We start from the raw sequence: 26606 nt of genomic DNA, 5'->3' as shown, positions 1-26606 counted from the left end.
CATGTTCTCTTATCTCATTTACTTCAGACGAGTGGCTTCAGGGAACTGTTTGTAATATATTTCTTCGGGGAGCTGAAAAAAGTATCACACAACAATGGTCCAGTTCCATTCGCTAAAACAGTCACTTATTTTATATCACTACAGCTGCAGTCACCTGACAGAAAAGTAAAGCGTAAAAAAACTTTAGTGCCTTCAATCTTTTTTAAAGTGCACAAGAATGGAATGACGACTACCAGCAAAGAAAATGACAAGATGCTGTCTAGGAAATATTGTTTCAAGGAATGTTCTCTTTCTGCCCATATATACAAAGTCTGCCTCAAAAGTAGTAGGGCTGAGTCGATTTATAAATATTTATTACCAGAATTGATAAATTCACTCTAAAGTCTTTGAAGTAGCACCCTTGTGCATCCACACACCGCTGCCAGTGGGTTTCCACGCCTCATACAGCCTAGAATGCTGCTAAGCTCCCTCATCACAACCTGCTGTAATGCTTCCACCAGAGCTGTGGTGACGTACTTTCAGCATGGATATGAGGTGTGGTAGAGGTGGAAGTCTGGTGGGACATTTTCAAAAAATTAGGATCCTCACTCACATGGTGGAGAAGCTCTTGGCAGATGCGCATATGAGTTTCCTTTTGTACCACTCTGTCCGGCACCAACTTGGCATACACCTTTCCCATGCCCATGTTTTCAGTCTCAACTCAATGCCCATCGCTCTTAGGGATGCCAAGTTCATCAGAAACCATGTGAACCCTTAATCTGCAATTTCTATCCAACAAAGTTTTCAAGAAGAAAGTTTTCTCTTGCAAGATTTTTGTTACTTTTTGAGGCCGAAGGACATCCTGAATGTTTGGTGTCTTCAACATCTTCTCTACCCTCTTGAACAAAACTTCTGCCTCTTGAAAACAACTGATCTACCCATGGCATAATCATCATAAGCTGCCTTGAGCATGTCCTAAGTCTCTTTCCCAGTTTTGCCCACTTTCACGCAAAATATGATGGTGTAGTGCTATTCCAATAACTGGTTCATGGTGGAGTGTAAAGAGGTCACATTACAGAGGCTTTGCTAACAATCGATCTGCACTCTGCAAAGGCTAGGAACCAACTGCCACCAGTCTCCAGCCTTTCCTGAGATTCCCGTCCCTCAACTCCAGCCAGAGAAACCGCTGCTCTTCCATCCATCCATCTATTTGGGAAAAAATAAGTCATACTACTTCTGGGACAGACTTTGTGCATAATAGTAGCCAATGGGTGGGAAATTGGAAGGATTGGGTGGTGGAATAGGAAAGGTGAAGGAGGGAGGAATGTGAGGGATACAAGTGATCATTGAAGGAGATGTTGGTACTTGGACTTAAAATCTGCAGCTCTTCAAGGACATCTTATCTTGGTCCCTTCTTAACCAGGTGTAGAACCTTGGGATGGAAATCCCTGTTGTTGCCGCGCTCAAGGAAATGTTTGGCAAATAATGAGTAATTCCTACCATTTATGAAGCAGGCCCAGTGTTATGCCGTTCTTGTGGCACAATTCCTTCTTTTTTTCCCGATGTACATGGCATCGCAGTTGGAACATATCAGCCATCATACGCTGCTTTGTTGTTCTATCCTCTCATTCTCCTTTGTGGATCCAACTAGATATTTTAAAGCCGTTTCCATGCATGAAGCCATCCTCACCTCCTCCTAAGGGAGTAGGTGTTGTAACTTCAGGAATAAGTTCCCAGGAAAGGAAACTCTGTTCCATTTCTGCCCATCATGGTGTACGCTGGCGGCAGAGCATATCCCATTCACTGCAATTTGGGTCATTCTTCTCTTGTATAGAGTGTATGTTAATATTTTGGAGTACCTGTTGTTGGCTGATATCTCTTTTATCATGAGCATCTCTTTTCTTTTGTTTGCTTCTGACAATGGGATGTGTTACAGCCAAAGGCCCTTTGAGCCAAGTTCTGCTGTATTGTGGTAGAATTTATTTTGAGAGCATTCACAAATGACAAAAGAGTCGCACTATTTCCGATAGATCATCTCAAAACACATCATCAACGTAGTGATACCAATGGAGTATGTTTTTTTGTTGGGGGATGTTTTGATACAAATGTCCTTTTCATAAATATCCATGAAAATATCGGCTAGGATAGGGGTGCGGGGGATGCACATAGCCAGGCCATGCTTATTTTGTTAATATTTTCTATTAAAAAGATAACTATTTTGAGATACACTGGTTTTCAGTAAAGCACATATTTCACTTATTACTAGGTATGGTGAACCATATTTGAAAAATTTTGGCAATGATTGTGCTTCATTTTTTGCCTCAAAATGAGGTGTGAATCTCATACTTGACTATGTGTATAAAATTTCATTTTTTCCTGTGCAGATTAAAAAAATAAATTTCCAATTTAGGCAGAAACCTTGATGTATACAGTGGAACAAGCATAATCCCTTCCACAATCTTTCTTGTAAAGCAAAACACTCGTTTAATGAAACAAATTATTGCATTTAAATAAATGTAAAATATTATTAGGCATTCCATGCTAATATATAAGTAATGTGTAAGATTTATTCAAAGAAAATTATAAATGCATTGTTTGGGGTCATGGATCATGTTTACCTTATCTTCTATCTCGGAATGAAACAATGTGAATGCAAACTCAATTTGTGGAGACAAAAAAGAATTAAAATAATTTATTATTTTTGATATGTACATATTTCCTCTGTACTAAATGCGACTCAACATTTTTTAATAGTATGTCAATCCTAGGATTGGTTTACTGCAACTCTCCATTCTACTCTATTCAATGTCAATTCCCTTGATCCCTGATACCTTCTCTGTTTTATGTCCTTCTTAATTTGTCCTATGTCTCTTGGTCTTCCTCGTGGAATCTTCCCTTCTGTTATATTCCAAATCAATCCATTGTGCCTCAATGTGTGTTCAATCCATCTATTTCTTCTTTGCCGAAGATTCCTCCATATGGTCCTATCCTGTTCTGCTCTTCTATATACTTCCTTGTTACTTACTTCTGTCTGTCCATTTAATCTTCATCATTCTCCTCCAGCACCATGTTTCAAAGGCTTCTATTCTTCGCTGGTCCACTTTTCCAATATTCCAAGTCTCAGAACTAAAGAGCGCCATGCTCCACACGAAAGTCTTGACGAATCGCTTCCTTGTGTCCAGTCTTAGGTTCTTTGAACATAGTAAGTGCCTCTTCTTCATGAATTCGTTCTTAGCTTGTGCTATTCTTTGCTTGATGCCACTCGAACTTCTTCCATCCCATGTTATGCTGCTGCCCAGGTAGATGAAGGATTCCACTTGCTCTAGTTTCACCCCTCGAATTTTGTTATCTGCATTCTGCTTCTCTCTTCCTCATACAAGGATTTTAGTTCTCTTCTAGTTGATTTTCATAGTATACGTATTCCCCCGGTACTTGGCCCATAGCACTTATAGTTGCTTGCAGGTCCCCTCTCGTTTCTCCCACTAATGCGATGTCATCTGCAAGCTGGAGCATGTTGATTTCTTCTCCATTTACCTTGACTCCTTTGATACCCAATTCTTGTGTTTCTTTCATTGCCATTTCCAGGCATATGTTGAATATTGCTGGCGCGAGGTTGCATCTTTGTCTTACTCCTTTGTCTATTTTGGCTTCTATTTTTCTTTCGTTTTTCGTTTGCATAGTTGTAACCTGACTTTTGTATGGGTTATAGTTAATTTTTCTGTCATTGTACTCCAATCCAAGCACTTCTAGTATCTTGAACATCTTGTTCCATTCAACATTGTCAAAGGCTTTCTCCAAGTCCATGAATGCCACATATAATGGCATATTTACATGTCTCATTTTGTCATCCAGAACTCTCAAGCTGAGAATGACCTCTCTTGTTCCTCGGTTTTTCCTGAATCCGAATTGGTTTTCTGAGAGGTTTCCTTCAATCCTTCCTTCTATTCTTTGGCTAAAAAACCGAGTATATTTGATGCTTGAGTCACCAGGCTCAATGTTCTGTGTTCTTCACATTTATCTGTTTTTGGTTTCTTCGGTGTTGCAATCATTATACTTTTCTCTAAGTCTTTTGGTATCTTTCCACTGTCATAGCTATCCTTGATAATTCCATAGAGGGCATCCTTTGCTTTGACCCTGAGAGCCTTGATTATTTCTCCGTTTATTTTGACATCTCCTGGCGCCTTGTTATCTCTCAGGTCTGCCATGGCTCTATTGAAATCGCTTCTTAATATCTGCAAGCCCAGATCGTCTCTACCTATGCTTTCATCTTTACTTGAGCCATCTTCTACTGGTTTGCGATCTTGATAGAGTACTTCAATATATTCCTTCCATCTATTCCCAATGTTGTCATTTATTAGTATTTTTCGATTAGCATGTCGGATATTTGCGATTTTGTGTTTCTTTTCCTGAATTTCCCTTCACTAGTTTATCAGCCATCTCGATATTTCTCTTAGTCATGTTGTCATTGATTTCCTCATGGTAGCTCTCTATCCATTCTTCCTTTGTCTTCTTGCGCTCTTTTATGAACTGGTTCCGTAGCTGTTTATACAGGTCTTCTTAACTTTCATCTCTCCGATTCTTGTATTTTCTTCTTTCATGTAAGCGACCCCTTATTCGAGATGTTATCCATGGCTTCTTAAATACTTCCGCCTTCTCACTAGTAGCTCATCTGCAGCTTTGGTAATTATATTCTTCATTTCTTTACATTGACCCTCAGCGCTGGTATTTTCAATATTCCCCACTATTTCTCTTTTGATGGCTGTGGTGAACTTTTCTCTTGCACTCTTTTCTTCCAGTATCTTTGTGCTCAATATGGGTTTTAGTGTCTCTTTCTTTTTCTTCTTGTGTCATCATTAAATAAATTTCAAGTGTGCATCACCACTGCCTTGTTAGGGCAATGCCTCATACACTTGGTACGATTCAACAGGTTCCCATGACCTCCACATCACAATTAGCCTGCTGTTTGGGACCTAACACTTCATGAAGGGTTGTCGAGTTTCTGAATGGTAAACAAGTGGGGATTTGATTTTCAAATTGCCACCTGTGTTTGTGCAAAATAGCAGCATAAGATGGCTTCATTGCCTTGTGGTCGGGCTATACATTACCTTGCTTCCTTGCCTATGCAAGCCCTTCTACTTTTGTGCGTACAAATATAGGTTTGCTTCAGTGTCTTCTTCCCTAAGAGACCCGTCTCGTCGCAATTGAAAAACTGCTGCAGCAGGTAATCCTAGGAATAAACAAGTTTCTTGAAGTAACCGATGAAGTTCTCTGCTGCCTTGGACTCAGAGGTTTCTGCTTCACTATGCTTCAATGCCATGGATACTGGTTCTTCTCATAAACTTCTCAAGCCCTTAAATACTTCAACAGCCATTGACAATCCTGACATCTTCATAACAAGGTGGGCAAAAATCACTTTTGCCTTCTCACAAATGATATTCTTGCTAATAATGTTGCGTTACAATTGCTTTTTGTTTATCCATATGAGAAGTAACCTTTCAACACAGTTGAGAATAAATGCCTGAAGCGTAGATATTTTTGTCACTCTCTTTGGAGCATCTATCTCCTTTGTCTTATCTTTGTACTTGAAGAAAATGCAAATTTATTGTCTACCTATTTTTGAGGTGCATGCTAGATCAGCCTCAATCACACTTAGTCCCAGAGATTCAATTATTTTACTTTTCATTGCTAAGGTTATTTTATTCTGTTCTGTTATTCTCTTACAGATTTTGAAACTATTCACAAAATATTATTCAAATTTGCTCAAAAAATCACAAAGAATATGTTTGAACACAAGTTTGGAAAAATATGTGATCACTCGTGACACTGAGATGCTAACAGAGCAAGTGTGAAACACAAACTGAAGCTGCAGATGCGCAACCATTCCAGGAATTCTCCTCTTCTCATCACTTGTTACATGAAAAGTTGCTTGTTAAGTGAATCATTCTGGGGACCAATAATTTTGTTCATTATGCAAATTACTCAATGGGCTAGGTGCTTGTTAAGCTAGATCCCACTGTATTTATTTCTATATCTTTTCTTACTTTAGCTTCATTTATGTTAGTTAGAGTGTTGTTTATGGTGATTTTTGTCAAAAACAGTAAAATTATTTGAATTCAACATTGTAGTGGTAACATTTTGTGCACCCTGCGGAATGATGTCAGAATTTAAGGTAGGCGGTTTATTTTGTGTAACATTCTGAATTTTGAAAGTATAGCCAGAAAAGTATATAATTCATGTGAAATGAAAGATTGCAGTTTAAGGTTTAACCGTTCAATTTACGGAAAAGAAATTTTGGCGATTTTTTATGAAATTAACTAACCTGATGACTGTTACTAAAATATATTGCACTGATTACTTTTGTTTCAGAATTCAGCATTACACTTGGCTACAATGGAAAACAGGGCAAACTCAATAACTTTGTTGCTCTGCATGCATTGTACACTCATAAAAAATAGACAAGGGTTGAGTGCAATTGATTATGCAATATATTACAAGTTTCCTGAGGCTGCTTTGGCTATGGTCACTCATGAAACCAGGTGAGTTGAGGAAAAGGGAAATGTTTTGTTTTATTTCTGATTCAATAGAATGCTTAATGTTATTAAAGTTTGTGAAGCTATTTAAGTTTTTCTATAATCACCCTCCAACAGCCCAGGATTTTTGAAGGTGATTACTACTTTTCTTTAGTATTTGTAATTCAGTATTTAAGTCGTGAAGCAAAGTAAAACAGTAACTAGAGGAAAAATTCAACATGACAAGTAGTAGCATGTGTTGCATATATGCTTGTGTGTTTATAGTATTGATGTTCATTTTTACAGTTGACTGGAGTTCTATCTTGCCCTACACTCTTCAGCACATGCCTTCCACGACACATTTCCTCTTCCCCTTCTACCTGAAATACAAGCCTTTTCTGAAATAGGGCTAAGGTACAAGAGCAAGAAAACTCAATTAAAATTAAATAGTTAAATAACCAATTATTATTGCAAAAAGAAATGGCTTTAAATCCAGGCAAGCTGTATTATCTTGTGTAATAGTATGTAATAATAATGCTTGTATCAGTTGTATGGTAGGTATATGATTGGCTCAATGTAACCAGGCATATGGCTAACTCAGAGATAAAATTTTGAGAATTGGTTGGGATGGGTAGATAGATAGGACAAAAGGAAAACACTTTTGCGTTTTCCAAGCCTTAAGGGAATTTTCGGAACAAGAAACGAATATTCCTTAGAGGATTCCGCTTTGAACTAACGCCAACAAAACATTGTCAACATGTGACAATCCAGTATTTGCAGCAGTTCTTTTAAATAGTTACCAGCATAGCGGAGAATATAAAATATTTATTAAGGAAAGCATCATGAATGAGAGATAAATCCCCAAAAGTTTCCTTTAACAAAACAAGGTGAAGTCATGAAATGGCATATTTCAATCCATGAGTATAATATAATAATAATAATGGTATATTTTATTTAATTTGATAAATGGTTCAACAATGTTAACTGTTGTTGAGATAAATAGGGCAATACATAAACTAGCACAACATAGATTTTTAAATGTGATGAAGATTATAATAAAAACTTCATCAATGGAATGAAGTGGGTTCGCAGAGTAGCCAAGTGCACGTACCCTATTGTTGAAACTTGGGACATAAGACTCATGAGTGAGGGAAGTGTTGACAGTGGTTTGAATCCTGGTCATATTGGTTCTAGTGTCACATCATAGCATTGGGTTTTGTTGTCAATGAATATATGATGCTTTAAATTTCTATTATCTGATGCAATGAAACCTTCTGTCTTTTTTCCATTTTTTAAAGGTGTGAAGAGATATTGGCACAGTCTTCAGAAAAATATCCTTCAGTTATACTGGCTCTAATTGCTTATATGCCACATGTATATGGAGCAGTCTTAGACAAAGCCATTGTCAAAGCTAATTGCAAGAAGGAATCAAAAGAATTTTATGTGAGTAAATAATTTCCTTGTTGCTGGAGAATGTTTACTAAAAATTCTTGAACACATCACCTGAGCACATTGTCTGCCTTGTTCAAACTTCTCCAACAATTCTATTTCATTTCTACTTGTCAATTGTTTTAAATTTACATTCCCTTCACCCTATTTATTTTCTCCATGCCCATCCTTTGAAAGCCTCCAGTCTCTGCTCAATCTCATTCCTCAAGCCTTAAGTTTCAAAACCATGCACATGCAAAGTACCAAACTTAATTAATTCTTCTCCAAACCCCTTCCCATTGGTTCCATATTTCAACTCTGTCCTCTATGTGAATGCTCATTTCAGAGTGCTCAGTTAGTCTTTAAATATTCTCCAAATTCTTAAAACTAAGTCCATTATCTTAAATATTACTCTGGTGTGCGAGTTATTAATTCTAATCTAATATATATCCTCATACTTAAATATTTAATTCAGCCCACTAATAATGAATTTCATTGCTTTATCTTTCTTGTAATTGATTTTTTATTATATCTCCTGGATTATTTCTGAATATTTCTATCAATGACAATGACCTCTTGACAGGATAACTTAAGTTTAAGATGTAGCTTAAGATGGTCTCCTATCCATCATAAACTCCCATTGGGTTATTTATTGGTTGCAGTACGTAGTCTGTACAATAAATATTCGAACTGGTGCAATCTGCCGGCTATGACGTGGACCATACTAGCGCCCACTAGCAGCGCCAGTTGCCTGAGACCCAATGAGCCATCTGTGCTTGGCAGATCATCGAGCTGTGTGCATGGTGCCAATTATGTTAGTTTCTGTTGTCCTTGTTTTTACTGTTTGTCGAAAGTGGAAATTGACGAAACCACAGAGCAACGAATCAATGTCAAGTTTTTGGTGAAGTGTGGTAAATGTTATCAAGAAATTACTGAAATGTTGGCAGCTGCTTATGACCATAATGTCCTGAAGAAAACATCCATTTTCAAGTGAATGAAGCATTTTAAAGATGGCCGACAAGATGCCACGGATGATGCAACGCCGGGACGACCTTCAACCACCTGTGTTTACGACAACATTGATCATGTGTGGTCCCTTGTCCTTACCAATCATCAATAGACTGTCCAAATGATTGCTGATGAACTGAATTTAGGAAAATTAACGGTGCACACTATTTAACTGAGCATGATGGATGGATCCTTCACCATGACAATGCACCTGCACATTCAGCATTGATTGTTTGCCAGTTTCTGGTAAAAAACTCAATCATCTTGATCCTTGATCATCTACATTATTCGCCAGTCTCGCCCCCCCACGATTTTTTCCTATTCTTAAAATGCAAACATGTGATGAGGGGACATCACTGAGAAGATGTAGACACAATAAAGCAAGAAATGATGAGATAACTAAAAAGCCTAACTCCCGAGGACTTCCAAAGGTGCTGTAAACAGTGAAAAAGAAGATGGAATAAGTGCATATTGACAAATGGTGGGTACTTTGAAGGGGAAAAAATCGATGCAGACTAAATTTTGTAAAACAAAGTTTTTATGGCCTCAGTTTGGGTATTTATTGGACAGACCTCGTTTTTTAATCATTATTTTCAAAAATTTACTGTGTTTGCATATTGTAGATGTGTCTATGTTTGGTGAATTTTCTAATTCTTATGGCCAAAAAGTCTGCTTGCCAAACAACTTTCTCATTAAGGTTTGGGGTTTTCAGTTAATATTGTGTTATAGTTGTCTTTATTCTTGAAATACATGAAATACGAGTGTAAAATGTATTAAAATTAAAATTAAATGCCTAATGGCCAAGCCATAGGAACATTAATAATGTGATGCAATAGTTGCACTTCAGGTGTTTACCATCAGCAACTACTGGAGGTTGCAATTTTTTTGAGAAATTGGCAAGTTATCTCACATTGGTGATAAATACTAAATGTATAAAATAAAATAATATAAAGGGGTTTTGGTTGGTCATAAGCTCCACTAGAACAATGTCATTGAATCCAGAGTATTAACTGTTTGATCTTGTCAAAACTCATTGGTAAGGGAAGCCATACTCTAATGCATGAGTGCATCCATCAATGGAAAAGCCCTTCAACAATTTTCCATAAATTATTATTAAGTAATCAACTGGTTAAGGTAGGTTTCGGATGGGCACAACTACCAAATAAACATCTCCCAACAAACACAATACAGCTTCCTACTCTACAACAAGTCCCTCTCCATCTCTGTGTACTTCCTTCCTCCCTGTAACCCCATCAAACATCCCAATACTGTTCCTGCACTTTCCTCTTTTGCCTGACATTTTCCCCTCTATTACAGTTCAATATCCCACTGCCTATCAATACGCCCTTCATCCATTTTTCCCGCCTGCCTGTGTGTGCGCGCGTGTTTTTTTTTAAAGAAGGAAGAGAAAATGCTCTTTACGCACGCACATACACCACGCACAAGGATAAGTACGACATTGGGCTCAGTCTGGTCTCGAAGTCACCCAACGGTGAATAACCACGGGTTCCTGGATGTATCAGAACGCGGCCGGAGTATGCCTCGGCGACCCATAGCAAGTTAAAAACTACCCTCTTTACATCCAAGCCTAATCCCCCGCGGAACTGCCGTCAGGCATTACTTTGCGGGGGGGGCGGTAGCTATTGCTAGCTCTTTCATCTATTTAGCGGCATCCCTACCCCCCCCTCCCTGCCATGATGTTGGCGGCAAGATTAGGGATTCGGGGTGCTTATCTTCCTTCTGGTTTTGCTTCTAATACTCTTCTTTCTTCTAATCTTCTCTCTATTATTCTATCTTCATTCTTCTTTCTTCCATCTTCATTTTTCTTTCTTCGATCTTCATTCTGCTTTCTCTCCTGCTCTTTGATTCGTAGGTCCTTTAGAACTTTCGATGCAAAGATATTGTCGTGTCCCCTCGAGGACAGCGTGACAAGGGACGTCTCAGAAAAGGATCTTGACTAACGCTGAGGAATCTCCGGACGACGAAGGTGGTCCAACAGGCGAGACAGTGCGGCGAAATGAAAAGAACGGGGTCCTCCGCTACAGATTGTATTTGTACTAAAGCAACTCCGGCAAGAGTGACTCGTCCATCGGCGGACCCCGGGTCTATCGAAGAGTTTCCCGCTTCCACGGTTCTCGGCTTCCCTCCGACGTGTACGCGGACTCCCAACGAAAAAGACATCGAACCAGGAGATGCGGAGGTTTTATTAGATCGCGGCATTCGGCCGCGCCCCACAATATTCTAGAACATTCCACAGTGCTATGACCATGAGCTGTGGTCGCGTGCTTGCCCATTCTCCCTCGAGACGACGCGATTCCCCAGTTGCTACAGCCACATCCGTCGAAGCGGATTCACGCCGGATGCTGGGTGCTCACCACCATCGGCGGATGGCAGGCAGTGGAAAAATCCCAACATGTGAATTGCGTAGCAAACAAATAGACCTCCTCGGGAAAAATAAGCCGGGACATAACAATATCGACTGCTCTCAATGCCTCCTTTGATGACATCATCACCTCCGTCAAACCCTCTGGAGTTATACTATGTTTAATCGTCATTTCTAGCTCTTTCCTAGCTTCATTGTATCTAGGGCACTTGAAAAACACATGCTCCGCATCTTCGTCGACTCCTACACAGGATGGGCACTCCGGGGACTCGTCGTGCTTGAATTTGTATAGGTAGGCTCGGTAGCACCCATGGCCTGATAGCATCTGTGTCAGGTAATAGTTGACCTCACCGTGACTGCGATTCAGCCACTCGTCAAATTGAGGAATCAACCGGTGCGTCCATCTGCCCTTAGTCGAGTCATCCCAACTTTTCTGCCACCGTTCTAAACTCCTTTTACGTTCTTCAGTTTTCAGCTGCTCTTCTTTTTCCTTGTCTTTCAAGTCTCGTAAAGCTTTCCTTCGTTTAAAGATCTCCTTCCGTTCTTCCGCCATTATCTCGATTGGCAGAAGTCCTGAGATGACTTCTATTGCTTCCTTGGACACCGTGCGGAATCCACTTGCTACTCGTAGGGCGCTTAGCCGATACACGGACGTCACTTTCCTACGCGTGCTCTGGGTTGCGTTGGCCCAAATGGCAATGCCATACGTGGTGACTGACGTCAGGAGTGCTCTCCTCTTCTGCTTTGGACCTCCAACGTTGGGCATGAGCCGTGATGGGGCCTTGCCAACTGCAGCTGCCTTTGTGCTTGCGCTCTCTACCTGGGCTTTGAAATTCAACGCGAGTCAATCTGCACGCCGAGGTATCATAAAGATGACTGGGTGGCAATTCGATGTTCTCCCACTCTCAGAGTTATAGTCTCCAGGGTCTTCCTGCTGGTGACTAGTACCGCTTCCGTTTTGTGTTCGGCCAGCTCTAATCCCATTTGCTCCATCCATTCTCTACACATCTCAAAGGAATGACTGAAGAGATGGGTGACCTCATCGAGATGCTTTGCCACGATGACCATTGCGATATCGTCAGCAAACGCCACTTTTGTCACTGCTCTGGTGCCTTTAATTTTCAGCAGCCCATCATACATGATGTTCCAGAGTAGCGGTCCAAGCACCGAGCCTTGTGGAACTCCTCCGGTTACATGATACTTCTTAGGACCTTCATTGGTGTCATAACTCAGGATTCGGTCTTTGAAGTAGCGCCATACTATCTTCAATATATGTCCGGGGACACCCATTTCGGAGAGCGCCTCCATAATACGATCCCATCTGGCCGAGTTGAATGCATTTTTGATGTCTAATGTCACTATCAGGCAGTTCTGTTTCTCGCCGTTCTTCCACCTTTCACCACCTATTGCCTCTCTTGCCTTATTAACGACGAGACTGATGGCGTCGAGAGTGTTACGGTTCTTTCTCAATCCAAACTGATTGTCGGATAGATGTCTCTCCGATACTTCTTCGATTCTCCCATAGATTATTCGCTCGAAAATTTTCCCTGCCGTATCTAGCATGCAGAGTGGACGATAGGATGATGGTTCGTCTGGTGGCTTCTTTCCTTTAGGAGGGGAACTAGTCTCTGCCGTTTCCACTGAGTGGGAAAAGTTCCTTCCCTCATGCACCCGTTGTACATAGAGAGGAACATCTCTGGAACTTCTTCGATGGCTGCTTTCAGTGCAATGTTGGGGATGCCATCCAGCCCTGGGGCTTTCGAGATCCCAACCTTGGAGCTCGCTCCCTTTAATTCCTGTAGTGTTACTGCCGGTATATCATTCTCGTCACTTTGCTCAGTCAGGTCGTCAAAATTAGGTCGCTGTGGAAACAGCCCCGTCACGATCTTTTGTAGCTTTTTCGGGCACGTGGGTGAGGGCATTGACTGGGTCGTTAGCCTTTTCATTATTACCTTGTATGGTCTGCCCCATGGATCACTATCGACCTCTTCTAGAGGCTCCTCCCAACATTTCTTCTTGCTGGTCTTGATCGCCTTAGCCAGCTTACTCCGGGCGTCTTTGTTGATCTTGTGCAGCTCGATGTAATTGGGCCTACGCCTATTCCTTTTAGCCTGTCTTCTAGTTCGAATGCATTCTCGACGCAACGTAGCTATTGTGTCATTCCACCAGTATTCAGGTAATTGTCGATTACCTTTTCCTTTACGGGGCATTGTTAGGTCGCATGCCTTGGTTATCCGACTCATTCCCTCATTAACCTCTTCATTGGCATTTCTTGCGATGACTGGCCCTCCCTCGAACGCTGCTGTAAAAAGTTCGCGGTCGAAAGCGCTGACCTTCCATCCAACCAAGTTGGTCTTTGCAGGAGGTGGCGCTCTCCCTGACTTGGCAGTGAACACCTCCCAACAGATCAGATGGTGATCACTGAGGTGCAAGATGTCTGTTACCTCCCAGTCATTGTTGTTGTCCGAAACTAGGCATTGACTGACGAAGGTGAGGTCCACAATTGAGCCTTTGCCTCCTTTCTCAAAGGTCCATTTGCTCCCCGTGTTAAGCAACACTACATCTAGGCTGGCGAATGCAGTAGGAGTAGTATTTAGGGGAGGCGACCGACAGCTGAGGTCATTTGCGCCATAGGGGATGGACAGGAAAGGATGAAGGGTGGAGGGAAACCCGGCGTCGGCATTAGCCTACTCTTTACGAAAGGCACCTCAAGGGTCAACAGCTTAACGTCCCATCCGACGGACGGCGTACTCACTCAAAGTACCCTCCACAAAGCACCTCAAGTAGGGATAGAGATACCTCTGAAAAATATTCAACACCGCCGGGATTTGTACCCGGGCCCTCTGGGTGGGAAGCCAGTACGTTAGCCCCCGCACCATCTCGATCCCCCTGGCGAATGCTTCTAGTAGCGCCTGGCCTTTGGGGTTCGTCACCTTGCTTCCCCAGTCAACTGCCCACGAGTTGAAGTCTCCCGCAATGGCCACGGGAGAGTGTCCCCTGGCGTCTGCGGTTAGCCTATCCAGGAAGTCAGCGAAATCACTCATGTCGTAACTGGGTGGTGCATAGCAGCTGCAGAAGTGAATGTCTTCAAGTTTAGCCCTTACGAATCCTCTTTGTGTGTTCTCGTCAGTACTCTGGAATGGCAGGCCATTGCACGACCAGATAGTCGCTTTTCCAGTTGAATCAGAAATCCACTGCAATCTTTCGTGCTTCCTGTACGGTTCAGAAATTAGCAACAGATCAGGTTTTACTTCCGTCACCGTCTGGACCAAAAGGTCCTGGGCTGCCTTGCAATGGTTCAAATTTTGCTGCATCACTCTCATCTTCGTTTATTCATTCGCCTTTGCGTCTCCTCCTTGACGACCGAACACTTGAAACTGCCGGCTACGTGGTCACAGTCGTATTGTTTCCCCCTTTCAATGCACAGGACACACCTTGCCCTGTTTGGACACTGTGCAACTTTGTGACCCTCGTCTCCACACTTGATACAGAGCTTGGAACGGTCGATGTCACCCTTGCATTGGCTTGCGATGTGCCCCATGTGCCAGCATTTGCAGCACTTGCGGGGCTTATTCACTTCTCGGATGGAGAAGTGAATAAGCCCTAGTTCACCAGACCTATTCGGATCTTCCCTCGTTCTCCTATGATCTTTCTTGCTATCTCCGCAGGGAGCCTTACGGATGCAATTTGTGTGCTTCCGTACGATATACGCAATGACTTGATGGATTCAACTGTTACGCTTGGGCTTCCACTGCTCGCTTTTATCAGCGCCGCATAAACTTCCTCGGCCGTAGTCGTTTCCTCAAGGTCCTTGATTTCCAGGTCAGCCTCATGAGTCTTGCAGGTAACGTTTGCCTCTTCTCTTAACATTTCTGCCATCTTGGTATGTAGAGGCTCGACTTTGGGAGATGGTGGAATATCGGTGGTTATTCATGCGGAGGGAAAGTGCGGTCGTGCATTCGCCCACGTAGAAGGCAGGGCAGAAGTTACAGGAGAGGCGATTTATAATATTTTTTTAGGTACAGGTGGCGAGCGGTTGGGAGTTGGTATTGAGTGAGGGGGAGGGTGTTAAAAGATGACAGCATTTGCAGCGTGGGCGGTTGCATTGTGCGGATAGGGGCGGGGGAGAGACGGGGGTGCTTGAAGTTGGATTTGTGGACTTGAAGATGTCTCGCAAACAAAACAGAGGGACAATGTGGGAATAAAAGTGATGTGGACTGAGTGTTATTAATAATTGGGAAGAGGTCACGGATTAGATGTTTAATTTTGTGTGTTCCGGGGAAGAAAGTGGTGATAAGATCACGGCATTTTGGGTGGTTTGGTTTGGGGAGGGGAGTGTATTGAGTTGACGGTTTGAGGATTGTACTATTTAGTAGTTTTTCAGGGTACCCACATTTTCTGAGAGATTCATGCAGCTGGTCCAAGTATTTCTGTTGGGAGGGGGTGTTGTTGCAGAGGGTGAGAATGGGATGGAGCTCTTTGTATGAGGTGGATGGCAGCTGTTGAAATGAAGATACTATTGCTTATGAGTTGGTTTAATGTGGACTGAGGTGTGAAACGTATTGTTTTGGAGGTGAATGACGATATAGGAAAGTAATATTCGAGTCGGATACAGAAGAAGTGAATGATACTGAGGAGGAGGAGTTGAGAGAAGAAATAAAAGAGGATAAAGTTTTGCGTCTGTGGGACCAAAGGAGGAAAATATCATCGATATAGTGGGCCCAGAAGAGTGGTTTTAGGGTTTGTTGTTGCAGAAAGTCGTGTTCTAGTTTACCCATAAAAAGATTGGCGTATGTAGGATCCTGTTCCTTCCCTTTCTCGTTTGCCCAACATTCTACCCTCAAATACAGTCTTCAACATCCTGCTGCCGGTCAATACCCCCTTCAGCCACTTTTCCTGCCTCCATAGGATTGCTCCCAACAAACCCCTCTCTTTGCCCACCATACCAAGTACTTCCTCATTTGTTTTCTTCTCTGTCCATTTCACCTTCTCCATTCTTCTCCACACCCACATTTCAAAAGCCTCCAGTCTACGTCTATCCCCCTGCTTCAATGACCATGTTTCCACGCCATACATAGCTACGCTCCATATAAAAGTTTTTACGAGGATTTTCTTAACATCCTTACTCAACGTCCCTCTCATCAACTCCCTCCTCCTTGTGAAAGCCTCTTTGCCTAGCGCAATTCTTCTCCTTATGTCCCAAATACTCTGCCCGTGTTGGTCCAAAACACTTCCGAGAAATGTAAGCTGTTCTACCTGCTCTAGTATTTGCCCTCCTATTTTAATGTTAAGTTTAGCCTTTTTCTTTCTAGAGAATCGCATAACCTTTGTTTTTTAATATTGTTTTTCATCCCATACCTGTTGCACTGAATTTCCAATTCACTAAGCAATGCTTGCAGCCCCTTGGCTGACTGACAAACTAAAGCTTGGTCATCAGCAAACCTAACTGATTTTACGAATTCTCCGCCCACTTTCATTCCTACCTCGAGTTCTTCCCATGCCTCTTTAATCATTTCCTCTGCATACAGGTTGAACAGCAACGGTGATAATGGGCAACCCTACCTTACACCTCTTCCTAACACCGCCCATCAGGATTCCCCGTTCCCTCCTCACACCTGAGCAGTCTGACACATGTATAGATTGGGGATTAGCCTCCTGTCCCTCCAATCTATTCCTATTTTCTACAATATACTCATTGGTTTTTCTCAATTCACGCCATCAAATGCCTTCTATACCTAAGGAAGAGGCTAATACTTCCTTGTTAGATTCTATAATCCTCTCAATAAGTGTTCTAATTACTGCATAGAATCATGCATACCTCTCCCCTTCCTAAACCTAAACTGATCATCCCCTAAGTAATCATTGCCCTACTCTCTATCCTTTTGTTAATTATCCTAAGAACAACTTCAGCTGCGTGGGATATCAAACTTATTGTCCTGTAGTCCTTACATGATGTAGGCTTTACCTTTTTCAGAATATGAACTAAAACTGATCTCACAAAGTCTTCCACCCAGATTCCTTCCACATAGATACTACTAATAAGTCCATATAGCCTCTTCCTCCCACATTCTCCTAAACCTTTCAACAGCTCCACAGGAATGTTGTCAACCAACACAGCCTTATTTAGCTTCTTCTCCCTTAATGCCCTTTCTATCTCATCGTCGAGTATGCCTGGACCTAAGCTATCTTCCTGTACGTCATATTCCTTTTCTATGTCTAACTTTGTTGGTCTAAGTTCTTTACTAAACAGTTCTTCTATGAATTCCTTCCATCTCTCTTTGATTTTTTCTGAATCAACTATTATCTTACCGACTTATCTCTAACTGTTAGCATAGATCTTTCCAAGAGTGATTTAACCTTGCAGTATAGCACACCTATTTCACCCTTCTTCAGCAAACTTTCCATATCCTCGCACTGCATCTTCCACCATGCTTCTTTATCTTTATTTATTGCCCTCATCAATTTATTGTTTAACTCTCTGTACTTCCTTCTGCCTAACTCTTGTTCTTTATTTTCTTCTCTCTTCTATCTTCCTAATTATCTCATCCGTGATTCTTTGTTTCCTTGTCCTTTTCCCATTTACCATTCCTATAATTTCTTTTGGGGCTTTAGATATCCCTTTTTTTATGTATTCTCATTTTTCCTTGATAGTACTTAGCTCTTTACCCTAATCCATGATTTTCTCCACAACCTGCTGATACTACTTTCCTGTCAATCCATTTAATGCTTCTATATTCCATTTCCTAATCCATTGCCCCTGATTTATCTTTTTGAAAGGGATGATACACCTCATAACAACTAAATTGTTGTCAGAGTCATTATCAGCTCCGGGGAAGCTGTACAAACTGATTGCACTGTTCCTAAACCTGTGCCTAACCATTATTCAAAATCTAGCTGATACCTTTCTGTATCACCTGGTATTTTCCATGTACACCTTTGCCTTTTGTACTGTCCAAACCAAGTGTTGATGATGACTATCCCCTGTCTCCTGCAGAACTCAACAGCTTTCTCCCCGCGCTCATTCCTCGTGCCTAAACCGTAGTCCACCACCTCATCACCATCTTTTCCTTTGCCTACCATCGCATTCCAATCCCGCATCACTATCAAATGAAGAACACAAGCCCTGCAAGAACACATGCGATTATGTCCTCTAACTGATCGTATATCCTATCGACCTCTTCCTCCTTATGGTTGCTCGGTGGCATGTATACCTGAATAATAACCAAGTTTGTCGGTTCTGCTTTTATCTCCACTAGAAATAATCTATCCATTACCTGCTCTATGTTGACTTTGCTTCTTCATACCTCTTCATTTAATACTACGGCAACCCCTCGTTGGCTCTCATCCCCACCGCTGTTTATTATTCTATAATTATCACTCCAGTAATCCCTGCTATCCTTCCATCTCACCTCTCATAGACCTAAAATATCAATTTTTCCCCTTTCCATTTCTCGCTTAATAATTTCCAATTTCCCTGTCCTCATCATTGTTCTAACATTCCACGTTCCTATTCTAACTAATATGGTCTTCTTCCCCTGTGTCTTCTGTCCTGGTGCTGCCGGTTTTCCCTTGCAAGGGTTTTGTGGGATGAGGACCGCAGAAGCCTTGCCTCCCCTGCTGCCAGGCACAGCACACGGTTGATTGGGCCGAGCCCCGTAGTTGCCAGGACTCAAAATCTCTGTATTGTCCATCATTTAAATCTCGAGAATGATAATTGAGGTGGTTTCCCGTTGCCTTCCTCAATAGTGTTTCTAACATGACACCATCACTCAATGGCCACCCCACTGGAGGTCAGATGCTTTTGCAGCCACCTCAATGAGGAACAGATGCTGCGTAGACTACCTTTCCTATGGCCCTAACCTTCGACCTATCTGGTATGGGTGACTATACGAGGAGCATTTATCTTTCTCCTGCCGGCACAGCTCTAGGGGTCATGGGGACACACAAGCCCTTCCATTACGTCAAAGTTGTAATCCATGAGAGGGTTGCTATCAATATGATGATGTAATTTTATGATTTAATTGGGCTGCCGCATGCAATTTCAACCAGACATTAATGTTGTTAATTGAAAGCTCATTTTGTTATGATTTCCAAATTTTTAATTGTCCAATTATTTTTTATCTACTGTAGTGGAGCCAATGGGAACAACTATGTAGTTAACAGAATTAGAAAAAAGAATGGATTATATTCACAGAAAGAGCAGTGAATTTGTTAGTTTCAATTGGATTTCCAAAGCAGGAAGCAGCTGAGTACCTACCTGTTTTTGGTGGTTTGTTATATAAGCCATGAAAGATAAAGGCTTCAAAGATGACACCCACTCAACTATTTTCCAAAGGGAAATGTGCTATGGTAAACCCATATTCTATGGCATCTTAGCAGATTAGTAAATTTGGCAACATTAGCATTTCTCATGCATTTTGCATTTTTTCTTTCTCATTTTCAGGATTTATAATTATTAGTCATATAAAATCTTCAAGTTATTACTCACCAAGCACTGACACAGTTTAAAAAAGTCTTAATATAGCAATTCATTTAGTTACTAAGGCCACCAAAAGATCCCTAAGGACCAATGTGAGGAGAGAAGGCAGTAAAGTTAGTGGAAGAAGAAACAAAGAGCACTTCTGAAACCCTTCTTGTCTTTACGTTAGCTTGGATTTTTATTTATTTACATGGGCATTTATTTTCCAATGCTTTTCAGAGTTTATCCTTGCTAATTTAGGCCCTGTATGCAACAAATAACTCCAAAAGAGAGGTATTCCACACTTTACAGAAGTGAAGGGAATAGCTCATCAGAGGTACATTTTAATGTACATCAGGAGCATTATTCAGTGATTGTAGTAAACCTGCAGTTTTCATGTCCGTCGATTAATCTACACATTCTCCGGTGAGCTGCCACATCGTATGTGACAACAGCTATTAGGCCACCAAACGAAAAGTCAATGTGGATCACTTATCATTCGCCCTAGCATTGTGGTCACATGAATCAGTCTTCATATTTGGGTGGGTAGGACATTGCAGCTGCAAAATTTTTTAACTATTTTGTCAGTTAAGCATTGACTGATTCGCTATTTATATATCAAATCAGCACAGTTTGATTGGTCACTTGTGAGTTGAAGGCAGCATCTTGGCTAATGTTGTATCAATGAGTCAATGTATTTTCAATGTTCAATTCATGGTATTGTTGCTGTGGGAAAAGCTATTTCTTATATTATTTATGAAATTAATACATTGTGAATTTGAGTCATCAATGTACTAATGTTTTTATACTTTCTTTAAACTACCTGGTGAACAATCCAAAAGATTCAGTACAGTTTCAAGTGCCTCCAAAGCATCAACTGTGACATTCCAGCGAAGCAAGCGGAGGAAGGAACTATGGAAAGCAACAGGCCTCTGCCACTACCTGTTTTGAATGTAAGCATAACAACTGATCTACAAGTTGCTAACTCTCATTATGACTATTATGCATTATTATAAATAATACTGATAATTTTCAAGATTTGGAATAAGCATATTACAGTGGAACCTCATATAACAGTAGTAATCTGTTCCGTGATCTTCTCTTACCACAAAACACTCGTTTAGTGAAACTACTTTTTGCATGTAAATTAATGTAAAATGCAATAATTCGTTCCATGCGGGAAAAAATTAATTATGTACAGGGTTTATTCAAAAAATTATGCATACATTGTTTAGGATTATGGACATTCAACTTTTCTTAAATCGCAGAATGAAGTAACTGGCAATATGATCTCAATTTGTAAAAGCAAAAAATAATTGGAATAAATGGCAAATTATTTATGTTAGGTGCCTGATTCATTTTTATTAGAAAGCTGTCTAAAGACATTTGTTTCCCTTGACACTTCAAAATTTGGTACAAATGCCACTCAGTTTTATCGTATTTTAAATTTATGGTGCACATCACCACTGTCTTATTATGGCAATGCCTCATATGCATGGTATGATGCAACAGGTTCCTACGACCTCCACATCACATTTAGTCTGCTGTTTGGGACTTAACACTTCATGAAGGCTCTTGGAGTTCCTGCATGGTAAACAAGCTGGGATTACATTTTCAAATTGCAATTTTTTTGTCACAAAATAGCAGTGCAAGATCGCCTTTCATTGGCTTTTGAACGGGCAATGCTTTTTCTTCTATTGTCATGCATACAAATATAGGTTTACTTCAGCATCTTCTTCCTAAAGAAACCCGTCTTTTCACAATTAAAAAACTGCTTTGGCAGGTAATCCTCAGAATCGACAAGCTTCTTGTAGTAACCGATGAAGTTCTCTGCTGCTTTTGACTCAAAGCCAGCGGCTTTACCATGCCTCAATACCGTGGACAATGGTTCTTCTGGTTAGCTTCTCAAACCATGCACGTGTCCCTTAAATACTTGTTCGGCTGTCAATGATCCTGCCATCTTATTAATGAGATTGGCAAAAATCACTATTTCCTTCTCAAAAATTAATTTCTCAAATTCCAAAGAAACTGCGGGAGATGCCGCAACAGTAACTTTTAACGGAGTCATCCACTAATGTGCATTTCAATGCAACAATTTCAGAGTGTAAAAATCATTCGCCTTGACTGAGATTCGAACCCAGATCCCTCACTATCCGGTCGAGTGCTTTAGTCACTTAAGCTACCGAGGTGTGAAATGTTTCTTTTCTTAAAATGGTGTCGCAGTGCAACTGCTTTTCATTTATTCATATGAGAAGCAACCTGTCAACTTCACTGAGAATTTGTAGCCATAGCTTAGATGCTTTTGTCTCTCTATTTGAAGCATCCGTCTGTGTTCTTGAAGGAAAGGCCAATCATTGATGTCGGCCAATTGTTGATGCACGTACTAGATCACGCAATCATACCTTGTCCCCAATTTTTAATGATTTTACTTCTCATTTCTATGCTTATTTTTTTATTTTTATTCTCTTGTAGCTTTCTCCTTATGGATTTTTCTTTGGTATAAATTTTTAAACTGAATAAAATTTCATCAAACATTGTACAAAAAAATCACTAATTTTACGTTTGATTACTAATTTGGAATAAAGTGTGATCACTAGCGATGCTAAGATGTTACAGGAACGAGTGCCACAGACAAACTGCAGTAGCTGGGGCATAATTATTCCGGGAATTTCCCTTCCCTCGTCACTCATTATGCAAAAATTCCTTTGCTAAGCTAGTCATTTTTGGGGGCGATATTTTTGCTTGTTATGTAAATTTCTTGCTGCATGAGGTCCTCATTAAGCAAGGTTTCACTGTACTTGTTACATCACCATATAAATTTGTATGTACATACAAATTTTTCCATATAGATGCTTCTCAACAGGTTACTCACAATTTTTCTTATCAACTGTACAGTTGTGTTATAAATGGCCCATAATATGCCTATATGCTCCTAACTCTCATGTGAGAGCGTTTGGGGCACATAAATTGCAGAAGTATAGGAAGTCCCTCCTCTAAAACATACCATAATGTTTATCTGTAATAGTTGCTATTGTTTCATGGATACAACTGGAAGACTTAAGCAGCCAAATCCATTAAGGTTTCAATAAAGGAGAAACAGCTCTCTCAATCAATCACAGAAACAGAGAAATATGCAGAGCACATCCACCTACACATAGACACACTCACACACGGCCAGGATCACTAGCCATGACCAAGTCATACAGGATGCAGCCCAAATGAAACAATTTTTCGAAACATTTTTTATTACAAAAATGAAAATGTTTCTCAAGTTTTTGTATTATATCGTTGGTATTATCATAAACAGCAAATTAATTCACTGTATCTCCCGCTTGACTCCATTCTCAGTCTGAAGTATTTGTAGGCTCGTTTTAATGTGCTGCAGTCCATATCAGCAAATGTCCTTTCAATAATTGCTCTCAATGATACAACGTTTGGATGCCTGGGCTTGTTGGTGACCCTTTCCCACCATGCTGCATACATATTAGTCACTGTAGAGTTATTGGAGTTTCAGTAATAGATTACATGCAGATTAACCATTTTCTTTTTACTTTTATTCTAATTAAATCATATGGTGTGACTAATGTCTGTAATTGTATGACTAAATGATGTATGTATTCTATTAGCAATTGTTAGTAGTTTTATAATTAATGTGTTTTGTTAAAAAATAATTCTCAAGTTTTATTGTTTACTTGGGCCCTTCTTCTAATTAATGCTATTTTTTGGTATTAATAAATTTCAATGCCAACCTGATGCTGTGTCATTAATTTCCATGGATTTACAATGAGTCACGTTTTTGTTTCAGGCAATGGTAGCTCATGGCCGCATAGAGCTCTTATCTCATCCATTAAGTCAGAAATATCTTCAAGTTAAATGGAATTCTTATGGGAAATATTTCCACATAGCCAACCTGCTCTTTTATATAATTTTTCTGACATTTATAACTTTGTACATTGCAAATATTCTACCCAAGTGTTTTCCAGGGAGTGATTCACTATCAGAAACACCCTCTCTCTGCAATCTTACCTCAACTGATTTTAACACTTCAAGGTCAATCATGGTGAGTACTGCACACTGCCTTCTTTGCTGGTGGAGTAATTAATTCGTTCTAAAAATTTAGAAAAAATATATTTACAAATTGCTACAATATTCACTCAAAAAACTTGGTGCAAACTTCCTAATTTGACTCAACAAACTTCAACAAGTTTGCTAAATATTTACACCGCAGTCTGGATATCGCCTGTGAATATGCATCTATTCTCTTTCACTTGAAATTTAATCTAAAGTTATTCTACCAAGAGTACATATTACCCTTACGAAATGTGCATTTTATGTCGATTAACATAGATTTCAATTGAAATAACAAACACAGAGAAACAATGCAACAATTACAAAGTGTAAAAATCATTCGCCTTGATCGGGACTCAAACCTGGATCCCTCAATGTTCAGCTGAGTTTGGATGGACATCCAAGGGATTCATGTTTGAATCCTGGTCAAGGCAAATGATGTTTACATTTTGTAATTGTAATGCACATTAACTGATGACTCATTAAAATTACTTCATGGCATCTCCTGCAGTTTCTTTGAAATACAGAGAAACACAATCATTCACTAATGTAAATGGTTACAAAAATAATGAACCAGCATTATGCTGATATGGGAGATATTTGCCCATCTTAAATGAGTGATATGGGAACAGATATTTGGGATTGATGTAGATGTGTTTGCTCACAGCATCCAACCACATGGGAATCCCAATCCAGGGCCACCATCAGAAATCACATAAACCTGGTGCTGCCACCCAAACAACTAGTCTCAGCTAGAACAGGGTGCCCAGTGCCATGGGCAAACTGCATCATCTTCTCCTTTTTCAGTTATCCCTAAATCTCTGTACACACACAGTTATCTCCATACAAAAACAACAATGCACACAGCTGTAATTATATATGTATAAAGCGAACGGTAACAACAGCCGTATGAAATAATTGGAAGAGTCTACCCCAGCCGTACTCTTATAAATGGTAAAAGGATGGGCGAGGGAAATTAGAGAAGATATATGCAGTATATCAATAAAAATTATAGCTGAAAATAGAAATAATAATAAAATAAATATAATAAAAATACTAAAAATAATTGAAATAAATAGATTATGCAAATGGTTAGAACCAAAGTATATCTGGCTAGGGTTTACTAGATAGCATTGACCCTCACCCTTGTCAAACACTCTGCAGTCAGGGGCTAGCGAGAGAATTATCTCTGCTCCAGCTGCCCGCAGGTCACACGTAATGAAATGGAAAAATGTAAATAAATCACGTACTCTCTAGCTTGGATATACTATACAGCTTTGATCCTTGCTAGTCTCAAGCACTCAAACTCTATCAGGGTTTTCGAGAGGTTTCCCTCTGCGCCAGTGGCCCACCAATCACATGTAATGAAATAAATTAAAAAATTATAATAATAATAAATGAAAATTAATCACGCACTCTCTAGCTTGGATGTACTATACAGCATTGATCCTTGCTAGTCTCAAGCACTCACATTCAATCAGGGCTTACAAGAGGTTTCCCTCTGTGCCAGTGCCCCGTCAGTCACACATAATAAAATAATAAAAGCAAATCAATCAAACGAGAGTGTGTGAGTTATCTTTCCTCCTTACTACTCTGTGCTCTCTAAATCCCTTATATCTTTCAATGGCCACCCTATCTCATTCCTAGAACTCTTCTGCCTCTCTTGTTGCTGTTCACTCATAGTGCTGTGCTACCTTCATTTGCATGGCATGGAGATCCTCTAATGTCCTTTGGGGCCTATGCCTCCGTTATTACTGGTTGTTGAGTGCACAACTATTGGCTACACAAGCGGGCAGGCGATGTGTTTGATCCCCTCTAGCGCGCTCTTCCGTGTTCTTGTAACAGATCTCTAAAGCCTGCTCCCATGTTCAATTATTTTCCTCAAAATCTTTCCACTTACGATGTGTGCTCCTTTATCTGCCCGTTGGTTGCAGCTGGAATGATATGGCTCACTGATTCTTGACTCTAATTCATGCTGCTTCAGGTATTTTTGTACCTCATATGATGAGAGGAGCACGTATGAACCTATGCTGGGTGAGCACCTCTTGCAGGGCTACATTTCTTATGTCCATCCTCACGAGGTGACATGCAACCCTAGGAATCTGAAATCTCATAGATAATCAGCCGAATGTTGATGAACAAGAATTACATGATGATTCACTATATTCACGGGTGGTACAAACATTTTGGTACTGGCATAAGTTATCTTACATTTTTATATAGAGTATATTTCATCCTTAATTATTATTTCTCTCCCCATGGACTTCAACCCTGATGTGGTGGAATCGCAACCTTGCATGTGCTCTTATGACCTTCAGAAGTACATGGATGTTTGGTTTACTTTTTAGGCCTGTATAAAATTGATTCAGTCCATTTTCTAAGGAATAATAATGCTAATAAAAATTCTTGTTGCCTCAAGACTAGCAAACAATGGTTTTAATAAGTTTACCTTGTTGAAATTTTCAGAATGACTATGTTAATGAACGGAAGACTCCAACGATGTACTTCACTTCCACTGGAATAGTCATTTTCATAGCTGTGAACATAATCAGGGAAGGGGTTCAAGCTTATCAACAGCAGTGGAGATACCTGCTTGATCCCTTCAACACAATAACGTGGATACTGTATTCCTCAGCTCTGACAATGATCTCACCAGTTTTTGGTGCTCAACTTGGTGCAAATATATTTCCTTGTGCATCAATAACCGTTTTTCTCAGTTGGTTTGCCCTCCTAAGTTATCTTCAAAGGTATATTTCAAATTTGCAATAATTTA

The 26606-nt window shown here is 40.3% G+C and overlaps 1 protein-coding gene across 1 annotated transcript in view; it reads left to right on the top strand.

The window, feature by feature from the left end:
- The window catches only part of LOC139692780 (transient receptor potential cation channel subfamily A member 1-like), a 79318-nt gene that overhangs the window by 31101 nt on the left and 21611 nt on the right, over positions 1 to 26606 (top strand). Inside the window, exons 11-16 of the mRNA XM_071591059.1 lie at positions 6346 to 6515; positions 7787 to 7931; positions 20608 to 20718; positions 23571 to 23737; positions 25009 to 25048; positions 26300 to 26580. Of these exons, the coding sequence (XP_071447160.1) occupies positions 6346 to 6515; positions 7787 to 7931; positions 20608 to 20718; positions 23571 to 23737; positions 25009 to 25048; positions 26300 to 26580 (914 nt within the window). The remainder of the gene's footprint in view (positions 1 to 6345; positions 6516 to 7786; positions 7932 to 20607; positions 20719 to 23570; positions 23738 to 25008; positions 25049 to 26299; positions 26581 to 26606) is intronic.

The sequence above is a fragment of the Hetaerina americana genome, unplaced genomic scaffold (assembly GCF_022747635.1).
Source record: "Hetaerina americana unplaced genomic scaffold, ioHetAmer1.1.p SCAF_41, whole genome shotgun sequence".
Classification (NCBI taxonomy): Eukaryota; Metazoa; Arthropoda; class Insecta; order Odonata; family Calopterygidae; genus Hetaerina; species Hetaerina americana.
The sequence above is the reverse complement of the archived record's forward strand: the minus strand, read 5'-3'. Positions and strand labels throughout refer to the sequence as shown.